General features: G+C 38.4%; 1 protein-coding gene across 1 annotated transcript in view; it reads right to left on the bottom strand.

Moving 5' to 3' along the window:
* Positions 1–7,270: 7,270 nt before the first annotated feature.
* Positions 7,271–20,353, bottom strand: part of BBOX1 (gamma-butyrobetaine hydroxylase 1) — a 52,320-nt gene continuing 39,237 nt past the window's right edge. Inside the window, exons 5-7 of the mRNA XM_047878696.1 lie at positions 18,011–18,207; positions 10,200–10,366; positions 7,271–7,820 (exon numbers count right to left, since the gene is read on the bottom strand). Coding sequence (XP_047734652.1) covers positions 7,660–7,820; positions 10,200–10,366; positions 18,011–18,207 — 525 coding nt within the window. The 3' untranslated portion in view covers positions 7,271–7,659. The remainder of the gene's footprint in view (positions 7,821–10,199; positions 10,367–18,010; positions 18,208–20,353) is intronic.

Genomic DNA, 20,353 nt, shown 5'->3' with positions numbered 1-20,353 from the left:
ATGTACCTAGATAAAATGTGTTACACAGTAGAGGAGGGGAAAGCAATGAGGTCCTGCCTCACACAAAAAATTGAGACTTTTTTGGGTGACTGAGATCTTGAGGACGTGACCTGATTTCATCGAGGATGTGAAGAAGAGTACTCAAAGAAGCAACTACCATAGTTCCCCTCATTTATTCCACAAACATTTAGGCACTGGGGAGACACAAATGAAAATGTCTCTGCTTAAAGAGTTTACAATATATTGGACACTGTTGGTTGGCTACCTAGCTTCTAGACTCATGGCTCTTTATTTCTTCATGGGCACCATGCTGCCTTCCATGTGAGAGTTCTTACTCTATTTGCTCTGAGAGGCATACTCTCCCTTACCCCTTCACCTAGACAAGTCTCACCTCTCTACTGTAGACACTGGTGGTTGCCCACACACCATTTAACCTTCATCTCCATTCCGAGGTTTTAGTTATTCACTCCTTCTCTACACAGCCATGTGCACCAGTGATAGAAACCACTTCTCCAGCCCAAGGGAAGGTCCATTGTCATGGATATACCATTTCCTTTTGCCAATAGTTAGTTTAGGAGAGTGTATTTGACCTAATTCTTATTGAGAAGGCATGAGGAGAAGCCTGTCAGAGGGGTTCTAGGAAAGGTTTCTATTCTTCCAAGAAAGACGTAAGAAAAGTCATGTCTGAACACAAGGCCTGGAACTTCCGTAGTCATTCCACCAGCTTTCCCAGTGGATGAAGCACACATATGAAGGAAGACAGAGCCAAGATAACTACACAGAGGTGGGACTAGAGGTATAAAATGTGAGAGGGCTTCTGGACTTCATGTTTTGTGAGATAAAAAATTTCCTTATTGCTGGATTTAGAGTTTCTGTTAATTGAGGCCAAAGTACCATCATTGCGTATCATTTTTCATCAAACAGCTCAAAAGCTGCTTCCTCAGTGAAGCCTTCCCTGAGTCACACTTTCTTCATATTAGTCCTGTCCTCTTATTTTATGCTCCTGTAGCTTCTTGGACTTCCCCCCTCTAGCATTTGCTGTAATTCAAAATTATTTATTTCTGTGATTATTTGATCAATGCCTGATATTCCCACTAGACCATCAGCTCTAAGAGAGCCCTTATGTCCATCTTGCTCACCCCTGTCTTACCAGTGCACTGACTAATGTCTGGTGCATAATCATGCTCATGAATATCACTAGAATGAGTGGGTAAATATACAAACTTGTATGTAAGCCTCAGTGGGAGCCAGGAGGAAAAGGGTGCTTAAGCAGGAAATCAGGAAAGATTTCACAAGGAAGGTGAAATTTAACCTGAAGTTTGAAGGAGGAGGAGGAATTTTCTAGACTTAAAAGGCAGTGGGGAAGAGTATTCCAGGCAGCTGTAGAGATAGAGAGGTATGCTCCAAGCTATTCAGTCCAACCAAATCACATTTTCATTGCAAGAGATTTCAGCTCAAATTTGTCCTCAAAATAATATTTATCATAAAGGGATATTTTTTTGCCTATAAAATATCTATTATTTCTTAGTTTAAATTCTTGAACAGTGAAATTACCCTCAGCGTCCATCAGTTTCTCCATAGAATTCCTTCTTTTGCATAAATTCCCTGTACCAATATTCTCTTGCTCACCTTTTAGTGGTTGGCTAGAGGGAGCAATGAGAGACCAGTGAAGATACTTTGTGACCTGTCATTCTAGTGATCTGTGAACTTATTCCGATTAACCAGCCAAGCAGCTAATATTCTCCAAGTCAAATCAGAGCAATGGAACAGAAAGTAAGAATCCCCACTGCCAAATACGGGTAAATTCCAATCCAAGTTACCTCAGATCTATTATGAGTTTGGGGGAAAGTCAAATCTTTAGACTATTATATCCAGGAAACCCAATCATCCTTAGTCGGCACCAGCTGCCGTAGCCCATAATATGTCATGTCCTATATAACACTTCAGAAATTGTTGCAACCGCATCCAATCCTTCTGTCCTTCCTTTCCAGGGCAGAAATGATTTTTGACAGAGAAGGAAACATCTAGGCCATGGGGTGCTGCCTTGGAATGCTGTCTTCTAGCAACAAAATATGATATGTAAGAGGTCTAGCTGAGTTTGAATATAAGCCACTGCAGATTCTTTATGTTTGGAGTGTAACTGATTCCACAAACTAGGCCAGTATCATTAGCTTATCATTCTACCATGAGGCTTGTGACCTTGGTCACAATCGCTAAATGTCTCCGGGAAAACAAGTGATGATTTCATCCACCATCTATATACTTTCCAAGTGGAGCGCTCCAATCCCAGGGTCTATCCTGAGCTGTGTGTGTATATATACATTCAGCTGCCAAGTGGACTAACTCAGGGGCAATTCAAATTCAGTCCGTTCAAAACTGGATTTGTTTTCTTGTCCACAAGCTTGCTTCTGCTGTTGTGGTTTTTCTCTCCTTGTACTTGGAATCACTGTTAATGTATCTCTCCCAAGTAGCAACCCAGGAGACATCCTAGACATCTCCCTCCTTGATGCATCCCACGGCACATAAAGTTCCTCAGTCTTCTAGATTTGGCTTCTTAATATCTCTCCTCTCCTTGTCCCTCTTCCAAGAATCCTCATTCAATCCTTTCTAATTTCTCATCCGGCTTCTTGCAGTAAGTAGATTTACAACCTCATAAGTGGATTTATGGCCTCTAGTCTTGCTCATTTACAATTCCCCCCACAATGTAGCCAAATGGATCTTTAACTAATCAATATTTGATAAAGGCACTTTATTGCTTAAAAACCTTTAAATGGCTCCTCACTGGTTTCAAGATAAAATATCAGATCTTGGGGCACCTGGGTGGCGCAGTTGGTTAAGCGTCCAATTTCAGCCAGGTCACGATCTCGCGGTCCGTGAGTTCGAGCCCCGCGTCAGGCTCTGGGCTGATGGCTCAGAGCCTGGAGCCTGTTTCCGATTCTGTGTCTCCCTCTCTCTCTGCCCCACCCCCGTTCATGCTCTGTCTCTCTCTGTCCCAAAAATAAATAAATGTTGAAAAAAAATTAAAAAAAAAATCAGATCTTTATTGCAACATACATTTCAACATTTCATGACTTGGTCCTGTCCCTGCATCCAGCTTCATATATCTCTTCTTACCCTAACCTATGCTCTTCTTCTACAGCCTCTGTTATTTTAACTAATAATAGTTACCATCTGTTGAATACTTACTTTCAGTTAGAAAATATGCTAAATGCTTTACATCAGTATTTCTCAAACTTCTCTGATGAGGCATATCACCCCGGATCCTTGATAAAACTAACAGTTCCTGGGCCTTATCCAAGACCCGCTGAATTATGATATTTAAGGAATGAGTCTAGGAAGTTATATTAAAACACACACACACATTCACAGAACTAGAACAAACGACTCTAAAATTTGTATGGAATCACTAAAGGCCAAAGGGCCAAAGCAACCTTGAAAAAGAAAAACAAAGCTGGAGGCATCGCAATTCCAGACTGCAAGTTATATTCCAAGGCTGTCGTGATCAAGACAGTATGGTACTGGCACAAAAATAGACACATAGATCAATGGAACAGAATAGAAGACCCAGAAATAATCCCACAACTATATGGTCAATTAATCTTTGACAAAGCAGGAAAGACTATGCAATGGGAAAAAGTCTCTTCAACAATGGTGTTGGAAAAACTGGATAGCAACATGCAAAAGAAATAAACTGGATAATTTTTTACACCATACACAAAAATAAATTAAAAATAAATTAAAGGGCTAAATATGATAGCTGAAATCATAAAAATCCTAACAGAAGACATAGATAGTAACTCCTTTGACATCAGCCATAGCAACTTCTTTCTAGATATGTTCCCTGAGGCAAAAGAAACAAAAGCAAAAATAAACTATTGGGACTACACCAAAATAAAAAGCTTTTTCATAGAGAAGGAAACAATTAGCAAAACTAAAAGGCAACCTACTGGATGGGAAAAAGTATTTACAAATGACATATCTGATAAAGGGCTAGTATTCAAAATATATGAATAACTCAAAACTCAACACCCAAAAGCCAAATAATGCAATTTTTAAAAAAAGGCAAAAGACACGAACAGACATTTCTCCAAAGAAGACATACAGATGGCTAACAGACACATGAAAAGATGCTCAACATCACTTACCATCAGGGAAATTCAAATCAAAACCTCAATGAGATATCACCTCACATCTGCCACAATGGCTAAAATCAAAAACACAAGAAATAGCAGGTGTCAGCAAGGTTGTGGAGGAAAAGGAACCCTCATGCACTGTTGGTGGGAATGTAAACTAATACAGCCACTGCGGAAAACAGTATGGAGGGTCCTCAAAAAGTTAAAAATAGAACCACTCTATGATCCACCAATCGCACTATTGGGTATTTACCTAAATAATACAAGAATACTAATTCAGAGGGATATGTGCACCTCTATGTTTATAATGGCATTATTTACAATAGCCAAGGTATGGAAGCAGCCTAAGTATACATAGTATAAGTATACAAAGAAGATGTGATATATATATATACATATGTACATATATATGTGTATATATATGTGTATATATATGTATATATGTACATATATATGTGTATATATATGTATATATATGTATATATGTGTGTGTATATATATATGTACATATATATATATATTCAGCCATAAAAAAGAGTGAAATCTTGCCAGTTGCAATGACATGGATAGAGCTAGAGAGTATAATGCTAAGCAAAATACATCAGTCAGAGAAAGACAAACACCATATCATTTCATTCATATGTGGAATTTAAGAAACAAAACAAATGATCAAAGGAAAAAAGAGAGAGACACAAATCAAGAAACAGACCCTTAACCATAGAGAACAAACTATACCATAGGGGAAGTGGGCAGGCGGATGGGTTGAATAGGTGATGGGGATTAAAGAGAGTACTTGTTGTGATGAGCAGCGAGTGATGTATTGAAGTGCTGAATCACTGTATTGTACACCTGAAACTAATATAACTAATATGTTAACTGAAATTACAATAAAAACTTAAAAAGCCAGAAAAGATGTGGTAAACACACACACACACACACACACACACACACACACACACACACACACAAACACACATACACACCATGCTGACTTATCATTTGAGAAGTTTGGGAAAATACTTTACATGAATTTTCATTTAATCCTCATAAAAAGTTAATGGGACAAGAACCGTTACTAGTGTCATTTGTAGATAGAAAAACTAGGGTTTAAGGGAAGATATTATTTGTTCACATACACATAGTTAACTGATTGTCATCATTATAGTTTGAATTTAGGCATCCAATCCCAGAATTTACACCACTGCTATTCCATGATTTTTCACTTTTAGTCAATACATGCGCTCTGTTCACTCTCAGTTCTTTGTGCCTCTTCTGCCCTTTGACTTGGAGAGTTATGCTCCCTTTTTTGCCTGAAAAACTATGATTAATACCCATTTAACTCAGACTGAAGCTTTGATTAATCAACCCAGTCTGGCTCTGTTGCCTTCCTATGAACCATTCTGTTAATATAGCACTTCATCATCTATATCCTTATCTGTTTCCCTACCAGACTATAAACAGTCACATCTCAAGTCCTTCTGTGTCCTAACTCTAGCAGAGTGCATGATATATAGCAGGTATGTGATAAATATCAGCTGAATGAATTAAAGTATAATAAGTCATGTTAGGTGCTCCTGGGTGGCTCAGTAGGTTAAACGTCTGACTCTTGATTTCCGCTCAGGTCATGATCTCACAGTTCGTGAGATAAAGCCCTGCGTCTGGTTCTGCACTGACAGCATGGAGTCTGTTTGGGATTCTCTCTCTCCCTTCTCTCTTTCTCTCTCAAAATAATAAACAAGCAAGCAAACAAACAAACATTAAAAAAAATCACATTAGCCTGGCAGTACCTGGGGTTTAGATGCTGTAAATGAATGAAGCCAGGGTCACTCCAGAAAATTATTTTCAGAATAATTTAGAATTATTCATAGAATCAGGCCATGGCTCTATTGAGCTCGACTGTTTTCATTCTAGGAGTGTCTTAAGAGAGATGGGATTGAAAACCCAACCCATTTCTTTTGAAGTTCAAAGACATTAATCATATGTGATATATTACTGTAGCCCTGATCAAGACCACATGATAGGAAAAGACAATGAAGGCCCCAGAAAAAGACAGTGTTGTCAGGGAAAGCGGAGTCTAGGCTGTTGATGTGGACTCAAAACCAGAGTTTGGAGAACCAGTGGGGAGTTGTGACAAGGGCTCACAGCACCTGTGATCTAGCCTTCCAGTGCCGTGGACACCCTGTGAGTGTGAAGTAGAAGGAACACATGGATGGAAGTAGTACTTTCACTTGTTCTTTTTTTTTTTTCTAATGTTTATTCATTTTGGAGAGATGGGGGGGGAGAGTATGTGCATGTGAGTGGAGGAGGGGCAGAGAGAGAGAGAGAGAGGGAGACGGAGGATCTGAAGCAGGCTCTCACTGACAGCAATGAGCCCGATGTGGGGCTCAAACTCATGAACTGTGAGATCATGACCTGATCTGAAGTCCAATGCTCAACCAACTGAGCTACCCAGGTATCCTCTTTCACTTGGTCTTAATGCAACAGGTGGAGTTCTATGGTGTTGACAGTCATTAACACTTTCCAAATAGGAAGCCTGGTTAGGTCCCCAACAATATAGACTAAAAATCTATGTATTGATTTCAGCAAATGGTAATGCTGAGGCTCCCCTTTCAGCAGCGGTAGGGAAAGGACTGGTCTCAACATAAGTGGCATTTCCATGGCTAGCCATGACATCTGTGTTCCACCACTGGGGACAAGGAGTGACCATACAGGAAGGCAAGACCAGCAGGGGAAGCTGTCCCGAGATTAGCAGACACTGTATCTGTGTATGAGTGTTGCATGCACTTTAGTTAGACCTTTCCTAGTTATTAGTTGAAGGCAAGGAATGAGAACTGATTCACAGACAGGTGTAAGCTATACTGGCAATCCTTAGGAGTGCTGACTCAGGGCAAGAGAAACATAGGCAGACTAGATTTCCCCTTCATTTGACATGTTTAGGTTTGGTGTCATAATTTAGTTGTTAAAGAAAATGTTTGGATCAGAGGTTGTTGAGGTCTGAAAACCTGGATAACAGAAATCTATAATAAAAGTGAATAAAACAGATCTTCAAAAATATGAAGCCTTACCCCAATCATGCTAAGGACAGTCACATGCAGTCATGAAAATTGAGACTGTACAGAAAACAGAGAAGGAACATGTTTTATTTGAGACAAGTTTTATTTGAAACACAAGCTTTATTTGAAACAAAAGCTTTATTTAAAAAGGGATTTATTTGAAAAAGTTTTATTTGATACAAAACTATTTGTAGGCATTCTGGAGCCTCTCATATACTGGCAAAAGAAATTAGATCATATATGCAATAGAGCAGAAGAAATGCTTTATTTGGAAAGGAAGAAACACTGCTAAAATATCTAAAATGTTGGCATTGTATATGATTATGAGAAAAGGAAAACCCTTCTGATAAAGAGGGCATGTTCATGAAAGAAATTAATATGTAAATGACATAGATCATAGTCTGTGAAGACAACCTTGACATATCTTACAAAATACACTCATTGGAATCTTACTGAAATTGTGGACAGGAGATTCAGTTTGTGTTCTGGATACACTGCCTTAAGATACGAAGCCTTGACATTACTACATCCCAGTCGGCATAAGCTCCTTCCAGATGGCGGGATATCTCAGTTCCTGCTTCATAGCTACGTCGGCCATGAAGTAAGCGCCAGTTATCAAAAGTAATCACATCACCTAGACAAAACATTTTTTCAATATGAATAATCATGTGTTTCAATGATTTGCAGAGCTAGAAAATATAAAATGCAAAATAACATAGATACTTTGTTCACATTAAGAAATAGTATGTTTCTTTTTTTCCTGTTGTTTTTGATGTTTGTTTTATTTGTTTCAAGTTTTTATTTAAATAAAAATGAAAAAGTTAACATATATCATAATATTGGTTTCAGGAATAGAATTTAGTGATTCATCACTTCCATATAATACCTGGTGCTCATCACAAGTGCCCTCCTTAATCTGCATCACCTACTTAACCTGGCGCCCCACCCACCTCCCCTCCAGCAACACTCATTTTGTTCTCTCTAGTTGAGAGTCTTCTTCTCTCTTTCCCCCTATGTTCTTCTGTTTTGTTTCTTCAATTCCACATACAAGTGAAATCATATGGTATTTGTCTTTCTCTGACTGAAAATTGTACATTCATTTTTTCACCCAATCAGATCATTGAATGCAAACTGCTTTAGACCTTTTGACATTTATAGTCCAGGCTTCTGTAGACACTTTTATAATTTTTACCTAAAATGTTATCTTTAAAAAAATGTTTATTTATTTATTTTGAGAGAGAGAGAGTGCACACACACATGCACACATGAGCGGGGGAGGGGCAGAGACAAAGAATCCCAAGCAGGGTCTGCACCGTCAGCACAGAGCCAGATGAGGGGCTCCATCAATTCCACGACCCTGAGATCTTGAACCTGAGCCCAAATCAAGAGTCAGACACTCAACCGACTGAGCCACACAGATGCCCCTAAAATATTATCTTTGTGTAAAACTTTGAATTGCTCTTTGTGGTTGTTATTTAGCTCTTACTTAGAAATATTTCTTTCCAAACCAATTTCACAATAAATTTCATATATTGGGAAAAAAAAAAGAAATATTTCTTTCCAGTTTAACAGCTTCAGATAATTATAAGGATAGTGACTTGGTCTGTCTTCTATGTTCCTAGTATTTTGTGTACATTATTTCTGAGCCTCATAAAAATACTGAAAAGGGTGTTAGTTCCTTCTTTTCATTTGAGAAAACTGAGGCTCCAGGAAGTTGAGGGATTTGCCTAAAACTACACAGCCATTAAATGGTAGAGCTTCAATTCCAACTTCTATTTTTTGGTATTTTTCTCTCATGATATTTCCATTTTATATGTTAGTGCTCTTAAAATCAACCTGTTGTGACTGCCTATCAGTGGATTTATAGAGGTTTCCAATATTACTTTATTATGCCAAAGATCAATTAAAAAGCTAATTATGATTAGAATCTTCCCCTCAGCCAAATCAACAGCAGAGAGAAATTCTGTTTTTTATGATAGATATCAAAAGCCTCAAGTTTGAGATCACTTCACTGAGTCAAGGTGGTCCAGAACAAACACCATGCTCTCTATTCCTTTATTTCAAGTAGCCGGACTACTTCAAAAAAATTGTTTTAAAGTTTATTTATTTTTGAGAGACAGAGAGAGACAGATCATGAGCAGGGGAGGGGCAGAGAGAGAGGGAGACACAGAATCCGAAGCAGGCTCCAGGCTCTGAGGTGTCAGCACAGAGCTCTAACCCAGGAGCTGTGAGATCCTGACCTGAGCCGAAGTCAGATGCTTAACTGACCGAGCCACCCAGGTGTCCGTGGCTGGACTACTTCAAGTACACTTCATTTCAGGTAGCACTATCTCTGCCAGAGCAAATAAGCTAAATGAGTAAACATTAATCCTCTACTTTAGAGAGAATCATAGGGATAATTTCATTTGTTTTCCAGGATAGAAGAATTAAGACTCAGTTTGTATTGACGGGCTATCAGGATAGAAAACCTAAGTCATCAGTCTTGACATCAGAAGTGAGATTTCATTTGGTTTATAGCTTCTCTCTCATGTATTTATTCTTTAGGTTGGAGGTTATTAAATTTTGGTGTGATTAAAGATTACCTATGAGTCTGCTAGAAATGAATATTTTTAGGGGAGCCTGGGTGGCTCAGGCAGTTGAATGTCTGACTTCGGCCTAGGTCGTGGTCTCGTGCTTCGTGAGTTTGAGCCCCACATCCAGCTTGCTGCTGTCAGCCTGCCAGTGCAAAGCCGGCTTGGGATCCTCTGTCCCCCTCTCTCTGTCCCTCCCCCGCTTGCACTCTCCCAAAAATACATAAATATTTTGAAAAAGAAAAGAATATTTTTTAGTCTGAAGAGGCAATAGAGCAGTGGTTGGGGCCAGGAGTCTGCTATTTAACCCAGCTGGCTTCTCGCAAAGATTGTTATAAGTGTTCCACATGCCATATATGAGAGAAACTGCTCTAGATCTTGCTCTAAATGGTTAAGGTTGAAGAAAATCCCTGTGTTGAGTTTGAGAAAATGTGTTCACTGACCTGGATTCATCTTGAAAGTAACCTTGTATTCTTTACAGTTCATGAGGTCAACAAACTCCTTCAGAGCAGCATAAAAAGGCTGAACTCTTTCAACAGGTACATCAAATACAGTGTCTCTGGTTGCATTATTGAAGTTGATGCGGATCACTTGGTCTTTATCATCTAATCTATTTTTTAAAGAGAAAAAAGTTAAAATATATAAGCCATGAAGTATTTATTTACATTTCTGAGGGTCAATTTGTCTTGGGAGATGTGTCTGAAATACAGTATTAATGAATCCAGAAACATGTACAGAAGGTATTGAGGTTATCTGTGGTACAGTATAGTCATTTGCTGTTTATCCATTCATTTAAGTTTTTTTCTTTTAATTTTAAATCCAGTATAGTTATACAGTGTTCTATTAATTTCAGGTGTATGATATAGTGATTCAACACTTCTGTACATAGTGCTCATCAAGATACGTGTACTCTTTTTTTTTAAGTTTACTTATTCACTCTGAGAGAGAGAGAGAGAGGGAGAGAAAGAGAGAGGGAGAGTGTGCACAAGCAGGGGAGGGCCAGAGAGAGAGGGAGAGAGAATCCCATGCAGGCTCCGCACGTTAGTACAAAGCCCAATGTGGGACTTGAACTCATGAACTGTGAGATCATGACCCGATACAAAGTCAGACGCTTAACCAACTGAGCCATGCAGGTGCCTCAAAATATGTACGCTCTTAAACCCCCTCACTTATTTCACCCCTCCTCTGGTAATAGCAATTTGTTCTTTATAGCCAAGAGTCTGTTTCTTGGTTTGTCTTTCTTTTTTTTCCCCTTTGTTTTGTTTCTTAAATTCTACATAGGAGTGAAATCAGATAGTATTTGTCTTTCTCTGACTTATTTTGCTTAGCATTGTGCTCTCTCTAGCTCTATCTATGTTGCAAATGGCAAGATAGCATTCTTTTTTGTGGCTGAGAAATACTCCATTATATATACACACATATATCACCTCTTTATCACACCTGGGCTGCTTCCATATTTTGGCTATTTTAAGTAATGCTGCAATAAACACTGGGATGCAGTGTATTAATGTTTTTGTATTTCTTTGGGTAAATATTCAGTAGTGGAATTACTGGATCATATGTTAGTTCTATTTTTAATTTTTTGAGGAAGCTTCACGGTGTTTTTCACAGTGGCTGCACCAGTTTGCATTCCCACCAACAGTGCATGAGGGTTCCCTTTTCTCCACATCCTCACCAACACTTATCGTATCTTATGCTTTTGATTTTAGCCATTCTGACAGGTGTGATGTAACATCTCACTGTGGTTCTGGTTTGCATTTCCCTGAATATTAGTGATGTTGAGCATCTGTTTATTTTGGAGATCCATTTAGCAGGTGTTTTTTGAAATCTTACTACATAAGTGCCTGAATGTTTCAAATTAATTTAAAATAAATGTTACTGAAAGATTCCAGTTAAAAAGTTGTTTTTTTTTATGTTTAGGAAAATGAATTCATTCTTCATTCTTTAAAATAGTAGCTTTTATGTATTAGAATATTTTTATGTTACAAGTTCATGGGTCAACCACTTAAAGGTTTTTAAGTATGATTTTATTGAAGCATGACTGGGAAGAAAAATCTATTTTCTAAAAGTTTGAAATGCACTGTTCTAATTCCATCCTTTGTTTATTTTTTTTATTTTTTTAGTTTTTTAAAATTTTTTTTAATGTTTATTTTTGAGACAGAGAGAGACAGAGCATGAACAGGGGAGGGGCAGAGAGAGGGAGACACAGAATCTGAAACAGGCTCCAGGCTCTGAGCTGTCAGCACAGAGCCCGATGCGGGGCTCGAACTCATGGACTGTGAGATCATGACCTGAGCCGAAGTCGGACGCTTAACAGACCAAGCCACGCAGGCGCCCCTCCATCCTTAGTTTATAGATAGGGAAACTAAGACACAGTGAAAAGAAGAATCTAGCCTAAGATATGTTCTTTGTATCTCTCTATACACTATTTATCTTATAGTGTATAGTATAGTATATAGTATATAGGCTTCTAGTATATAGAAGTATATAGTATATAGTATATAGTATATAGTATATAGGCTTATAGTATATAGGCTTCTAGAAGACCAATACTCTAACTCATTTAGTGTTGTATTCTCAGCGAGCCTGGACATAATAGGCAGTTAATAAATACTCACTGCATATGCTACTCTCTATATTTTTTAAGTGTCTTGGGACAGTACCAAGGTCTTTTTAGTATTTTGGAGATAGTATATTGTGATCACTCTATCCTTCCTTAGAATATGAATCATGATCATGACAATGTAAGATAATACTACTTTTGATATAAGAATCGATACCATTATTTCTGCATTTAAGCTATTCTGGTTAGAATTGGCACAACATGAGCATTGTCTAGACACAGAAGCAAAAGGAAGAGATTTTTTTTTAAGTTTTTTGGGAAGGTGAACTTTCAGCTAGTCCTAAAGCATTGACCAACTCTCTCATTTGTTTATATAGAAATAGGAAGGATGGATGAAAACTGAAGGTGGGCAAGGAAGGTGGCCAAGTATGGAGGGGTGTTCCTGGGCCAGCCCGGGAGGTGGTACTATGAGCCTATATGTAACTGGGACCCAGACCTGATGGGTCAAACCAAACAGACTAGCATGTGTGCCAGAGCTTGGTGACACTGCTTTGGGGTCTAGATCACACTTAGCTGACCAATCACACAGAGTGAACTGTTAACAACAAATCAGGGTACAGGAGGAAAATGTGACTGCCTATAGTATCCAAATTGTAGCTCTCTGGGTCCCTGTGCTTTGTGACTCAGATTAATATTTAATCCTTTTAGCCAAAGGCAATTGTAATGGTAAACTCTAAGAATGGGTCATTAGCTGCAACTCTTTGCTTTTTGATAGTGATAGAAAATTACCTATTGGACCCACACTGGGGAAAAAAGTGAAAGAAAGGAATTGGTTTTCAGTAAGGCTCTTGGGCTCTTAAAATGAGAATTTACATATACTGATTAAAAAACAGGAGTGCTGGGTGGGTCAGTCAGTTGGGCATCCTACTACAGCTCAGGTCACGATCTCACAGTTCAGTTCATGAGATCGAGCCCCGCGTTGGGCTGTGTGCTGACAGCTCAGAGCCTGGAGCCTGCTTCGGATTCTGTGTCTCCCTCCCTCTCTGCCCCTCCCCCGCTAACGTGCTCTCTCTGTCTCTCAAAAATGAATAAACATTAAAAAACTTTTTTTAAAATAAATAAATTAAAAAAAAAACAGATATGACTGAATAGGCAAGGAGAGACCTTCTTCCTTCCCCCATCCTCTCCACACAGGTAAAGAATATTCTGTGGCTTGCAGGTTGCAGCTTTATGAACAGAGAATCAAGGAAAAGGTCCATCAGCAGAAGACTGTAGACCTCCAGGTTTGAGTGGCACAAAGGGCAGTTCTTGACCTTTCAATTTCCCTGTTCGAGTTTACATTGCGTGTTTCAGACCCTTTCAAAGTTTCTGAGAACATTTTGTCTTTTATTCCTATCTTTGAGAATTGCCCCTGATCCTCTTTCCCTCCTCTCTCCCAGTTTTATTCTTGGTACATACAATGATAACACCCTTTGTGCCATCCTCTGTGTCACTGAAAGGATGTCACAACTTTGAACCTTCTTGGACGTCTTCCACCCAAGCCAGTCTGGTGATCTGTTTCTTTTTCACTAACACTGTAATTCCTTGATGGAAATGGTTGTGCTAGCAATGGGCTCTCCCTTTTAGAGTCCATGTGTGTATCCTCACCTATCAGTGAAAGGAATTTTGTGACTCATTAATTTAAGAAAAATCAGAACTGTATGCCCATGGACCATTGTATTACACTTTCATTTCTTTATTTCACATATATAGATAATAATAATCAATATTGTCTCTTTCTCTCTGTCTCTTTTCATTCGCCTGGTGTTTACTCTGTCTAAAAAAAGACACAAATTCATTATTTAGCATTTTTAGCAATGACATGAGGGGAAACAGAAAGCAAACTTAATTATGAGTCTAGAGAAGACATTATTCTAACGATTGAACAATGTTAGAGGAGATGATTGGTTGACATCTTGAAGATCAACCTAAAATGTCACAGTAAGCAGGAAATTCTGCATGCCACCACAGAATGAAAGGGAGGTCCCAATTCAGGGTTACATGCTGAGGAAGTGTAAAAGGCCCCCATTGATGAGGAGTAACTGGCTATAGACTAGCGATATGTAAAAGGTAAACATTTAAACGTAAACCAGCATCATGGCGACTACAGATCAGCAAAAGCAAAATGTCATCAGTGATGCCAATAAAAGAGCCCAGTGAAAGGACTCAGAGAATCATCTCCCGCACTCAGAGGTGGTGCCATGAATACTCCTCATTAGTTACAATAGTCAGTCTCATTGACAGATGTGATATTTGATGGAATTTTTTGAATTTGTTGTGGGTAAGTCATTGTGGTATTGCCCACCACATCACATTTTATTAGGATCTGCAAGAACAATTTATTTCTCACTTAGAACTATGTTGAATCTTGGGAATTGTTTATGTTCCCTCCTTACTTTGGTCTATAGAAACTCACAGCTGAAACTGAAATCTATCAATGAGTAGATGTGTTGGACTTTCTAGAATTTTGGCTAGCTAAAATTTATTCTGCCCTTTTCAGAGCCAGGCACTGTGATAAAGCAGTCTATCCATTGTCTCTATAATTCCCACTTCGATTATGTGTGGTAGGCACTAAAATTACTCCCTTTTTACCAGAAGAGACAGCTTAGCAAGTCTAAGTCACTAGAGCATGATCACCACACTAACAAGCCAAGGAGTGGGAATGGTGTTCATGCGACTGAACTTGTAATCATTAGGATGCACTGGTGTAGCTTAATCTGATCCTTATGATTTTTTTCCTAGTTTATTTGTTTATTTGTTATTATATTGCCTTGCACCTAACTCTGCCAGCAGCCTCCGAGATCTTTTTGTACTAGATAGAACATATACATCTCGAAAGAGTTAAAAATTTAACCGTGAGGAAAATTAAATTAATCCAAACACTCCATAGACAAAGTTCCTCAATTAATTGAAAACCCTATTTGTTTCACCTCCTGTTGTTAAAAATACATTTTTAAGTGGATTAATGTTATTCACTTGATATTCCCAAGGGATATCCCCAAGACCTTGAAAATGGCCAAATTCTGGAATTTTACTATAAAAAACAACAAAGCCAAATTGCGATTCAGATGACATACACTCAACTAACGTCACTTACTTACTAAGGGTTATTTGTTCTTTTGTTTGTTTTGCCTCCATTCTCTAGCCTGCAATTATATTCACAACAAAACTAAAATCTGTTATGGGTTTTTAAGGCAATTTTTGAATAGTTAAAACCGACCTGTTAAAACTAAGACTCCAGGGGCGCCTGGGTGGCGCAGTCGGTTAAGCGTCTGACTTCAGCCAGGTCACGATCTCGCGGTCCATAAGTTCGAGCCCCCCCGTCAGGCTCTGGGCTGATGGCTCAGAGCCTGGAGCCTGTTTCCGATTCTGTGTCTCCCTCTCTCTCTGCCCCTCCCCCGTTCATGCTCTGTCTCTCTCTGTCCCAAAAATAAATAAACGTTGAAAAAAAAATTAAAAAAAAAAAAAACTAAGACTCCAACAGTCATTTCTTCTCTCTCCCACTGTGATGACCAGACCACTCAGAGAACGTTATTCTGAACTACAATTTATTTTTGATGGCTGTCTTTCTCTGAAACCCTTCATCCAATCTGTCAGGAAAATATGCTGTTTCAACCTGCAAAATACATCCATAAGCAGACACTTCTCCACACTGCCACTACCACCATATGGTCACTCATGTTCAAGTTACCCTCACCTCCAGCCTGCTGTCCTGCAACAGCTTCCTGACTGGTCTTCCTGTTCCTGCCTTTGCCCTTCTCCACTGTATTCAGCACAGCAGCCAGGGTGATCCATTCAAAATATACATAAATTTATCTAAGTATAAGTGTCTCTCTTCTGGTCAAAATCTTGCAGCAGCTCCCTATTTCACTAAGAGGGAAAGGCAATATGTTTTTAAACAATGGATAACAAGGCTCTACATGAGCTTAGCTCCCATCTGACCTCCTCTCTTAACATTGCTCCATGCGGGCCTCCTTGCTGTCCCTTGAACACATCAGATGTGTTCTTAAGGTCTTTAGGACATTTGCTCTAGCTGTTTCTGGAAACGGCTCCTCTTCTGAGCAAACTCCTTTACTCCTCTAAGTTTTTGCTCAACTATCACCTACTCAGTAAAGCTTTTCCTCACCACATTTATGCAAGTTCCATCATCCCTAAGTCTTTGGTTCTGCAGATTCCCCTTATTCTACCCTACTACACCTGTTTTCTTAAGTACTTAAAAAATGTTTTAATGATCATTGCAATTCACTCGTTTGTTTTCAAATCTCTAATTTTCTCTTCCCCCATTAGACTTGAAACTACATGAGGGCAGGAATCTTTGTTTTGTCCACGGATGTATCCCAACTACCAAGAAGAGTGGCTGCCTTTAATAAAAACTTGTTGGATGAATAAATGAAGGTCACATGTTTATACAAGAGAGATGAGTTAGGATATTGGGGATTTGGTTATTCAGTGACTTAACTGTCATATTATTTGTCTGTTTCTCCTAAAAGAACACAGACTCAACTCTAAAATTGGAAACACCCCCAAATTCATGAACTGAGATTTGATTAAATAAATCCTATCTTAGAAACACAAGGTAAGACAATTCTTAAATAAAAGGATAAATTTGTGGCCTTTGTAAGTAAATCCTTGGAAAAATTATGAGGAAATAATGTTAAATGAAAAAATAACAAAATCTTCTATATAGGGAAATATGATTTTGGTTGGTATTGATTTAGGAAGACATTGCTGGTTTTTTTAATCAGCTCGTGAGGTTCAGGTGAGACTGACTCTGCTCCAGAGATGAACACGTAATCCAGAATGGCCAGTTGGAATTTTCTGATTTCCTGGCCATGGTGATTGCTTCAAGGATGGACTTAATTACAAATTGGGCAGTGGGTTGTAGTTTTGTTACAGCTATTGGGAAATGAGGACTTTCTGTGTGTGTGATTACCAGCTCTAAAAACAATGAAAATGTAGGGCTTCTATTGACATCTTTGAAAATTAGGCCAACACAGAGGACGGCAAAGCTATAAGATGAAGAAAAAAGAGATCAATATCAGATGATGTTGTTTAACATCAGATGATGTTGGATCTACCTAATTTGAGTTATATTCTTTCCCTTCTGGCTGAAAGGATTTTGACTAGTACAATCCTAACTGATTATAATTCTGTAGGACTTGTATTTAAAATAAAAAAATCAAGTGTAGGGGCGCCTGTGTGGCTCAGTCAGTTAAGCATCTGACTTGGTTTCAGCTCAGGTCATGGTCTCGCATTTCATGCATTTGAGCCCCGCATCAGACTCTGTGCTGACAGTGCAGAGCCTGCTTGGGATTCTCTTTCTCAATCTCTCTCTCTCTCTCTGCCCCTCCCCCACTTGCTCTCTCTCAAAATGAATAAATGTAAAAATGTTTTTAAAAATCAAGTGTATATAGTCTTAGTTATTTCTCTTATATAATTAGCAAGAGATTTCATGGAATTTGATCAAGATTTTTTTTATGATGAGAATATTCTTTTTTCTTCTTTTTCCCTCTAAAATTGGATTAAACTGTTAATAAAAAGTAAAGCTCTGGAGTTAATCAAAGCTCTTCTGTTTAAGCTTTACATTTAGGTTAATGAAGTTTTTGCAGTCAGCTGTTTAACTGCTATGAGAAATGTATAAATAGTACTTACTCTATAATCTTGTGTTTGGATTGTACAGAGAAATCACAGTAATCCACTCCAATGTCTGTAAAGTCCACGAAAGTGGAAGACAAAATCTGGAATGCTCGAGGATTTTTTTCCTTGAGCTTTCGGCATACATTAAACCCATCTACAATTTCTGAATCACCCCCCGTGACTGTTTGTTTTATGCAGTGCAGAAGCTGAACCTGTGAAAAGAAATAGAGAAATGTCTTTTAAAATGATAAACACACTTTTTGACACTGTTAAAGATTCAGACAGATACGAATGCACTAAAGTCAACAAAACTTTTAAATCTCTTTTGTGTCAGCAGGCAAAGGGATTGGAGAGAAAAAGTTGCTTTTAATCAACACCCTATAGTTCAAACATTGTTTCAGCTTGAGACATGAACACAGGCATAATAATTTTCGTTTGTAAACAAAAGGCACAGATCATAATGGCTACAGGGAGTGAACACTTCATATTGGAATATTTATGTACTTCATATTGGCTTTACAGAGGTGGTGGGATTTAAACTGGGAAAAGGAGGCTGGATAAGATTTTGGACAGTTAGAGGGGCGCCTGGGTGGCTCAGTTGGTTGGGCTCCTGACTTCCGCTCAGGTCATGATCTCACAGTTTGTGGGTTCAAGCCCCATGTTGGGCTCTATGCTGACAGCTCAGAGCCTGGAGCTTGCTTCAGACTGTTTCTCCCTCTCTCTGCTCCTCCCCTGTTTGCGCTCTGTCTCTCTCTCTCTCAAAAATAAAATAAACATTAAAGAAAATTTTGAAAAGATTTTGGATAGCTAGAGCAGAATGGAGAAAGCAAATCACATGCAGTGATCATGGATATGCAAAAATGCACGCTGAACAGGATATCAAAATGTTTGGCTGCAATAGGGGGTCATGACTGAAAAGAATGTCACGACTGAAAAGAATAGACCCAGTTGAAAAGGTAACTGAAGCCCTCATCATGGCGTCTTGAATGTCAGATGAAGAATATTGGGCTTTCTCTTGGGTACAGAGGGGAATTGTTAAAGGCTTGTGAATATGGATGTAAGGTAGCCAAGACTGAGTTGAAGAATATTAGTCTGGGGGTGCACGTAGGATAAATTTTTTTAAAGGGGGGAGTTAGTGAGAAAGTTACTCCTTAAGAATTTAATGAGACAGTTCAGGTATAAGGATACAAAGAGAATGGAGGTTAGGTGGGGCTATGAGAATGAATAACCCCAAGAAACACTGGGAATAAGAAACCAAAACGATAGTTATTTTTACTAAGATTTAGGGAGAAATGTTTGACATTATTTATTTTGAAAAGCAAAAAATAGTAAAATTTTAAAATATCATTTTTTGAATGGAGTTTATATGACTCCTTTTGGTAAGTTAGCATATGTGAGTGATTTTGAATACCTAATTTAGACTCAGCTTTTCTGCTAAAAGAAACGAACACTATTTAGCTGTGAAAACTTTATTCTAATTTAAATAAAAGTAAAAATCAAGTCTGACAGTTCTTGTAGAAAGAAAGAGGCAAATATGATCAAACATCAAGACCAGGAGAAGCATGAGTGGGAAAAATATCCATTTGGCTTGGTTATTTCCATAGATGGTCTAGAACGGGGCTATCCATTCAAACTTTCGCAGTGATGGAAATGTTCTTTCTGCACTGCCCAATACAGTAGACTCCAGTCCCATATCGCTGTTGTGCACTTGAAATGTGGTCAGTGTGACTGAGGAAACTGCATTTTAAATTTTATTTCATCTTAATATAAATTAAAATTTAAATGATCACATATGGCTGGTGACTACTGTATGGGATAGTGCAGATCCAGAACACAAATCCTGCTTTCTTTCCCCAAAAGGCACAGATCTTCTCACTATTTTAAATCTTATACATACTTGTTCTCAAATTATAGTTGTACGTTTATCAATTCCTTACAACAGTCTTTAGAATTTGATACTTTCATCTCCATTTTATGGTTGAAGAAACTGACACCCAGAAGTGAAAAAGCTGGGCAGCTAGTAAGAACGTAGCTACTACCTGGTAACACTGACATTCAAACCTTGATCTATTTGCTTCAAAATCTTCATAAAGCAAGTCCTTTCCTATAAAAGAGGAAATCCCTTTACAGGACTCCTAATAATTCAGTATTGTGTGGTGTGTGTATATATGTGCTTTGTAAACTTAAATTCCCATTTCAGGTTGACAATGCCCTTTTTTTCTGATGTTAGGGGAGCACTAGTCTAAATTAATAATGGTTCTGCCTTTAAATTGATGCCAATCTGTAGGCTTGAAAAAGTATGTACATAAGCTGACCAAGTCATCTTAGAAAACCATTTCATCACCAGGGCTATGAAGG

Source organism: Prionailurus viverrinus, chromosome D1 (assembly GCF_022837055.1).
Source record: "Prionailurus viverrinus isolate Anna chromosome D1, UM_Priviv_1.0, whole genome shotgun sequence".
NCBI classification, from domain to species: domain Eukaryota; kingdom Metazoa; phylum Chordata; class Mammalia; order Carnivora; family Felidae; genus Prionailurus; species Prionailurus viverrinus.
This window is presented reverse-complemented; position numbering and strand designations above follow the sequence as displayed.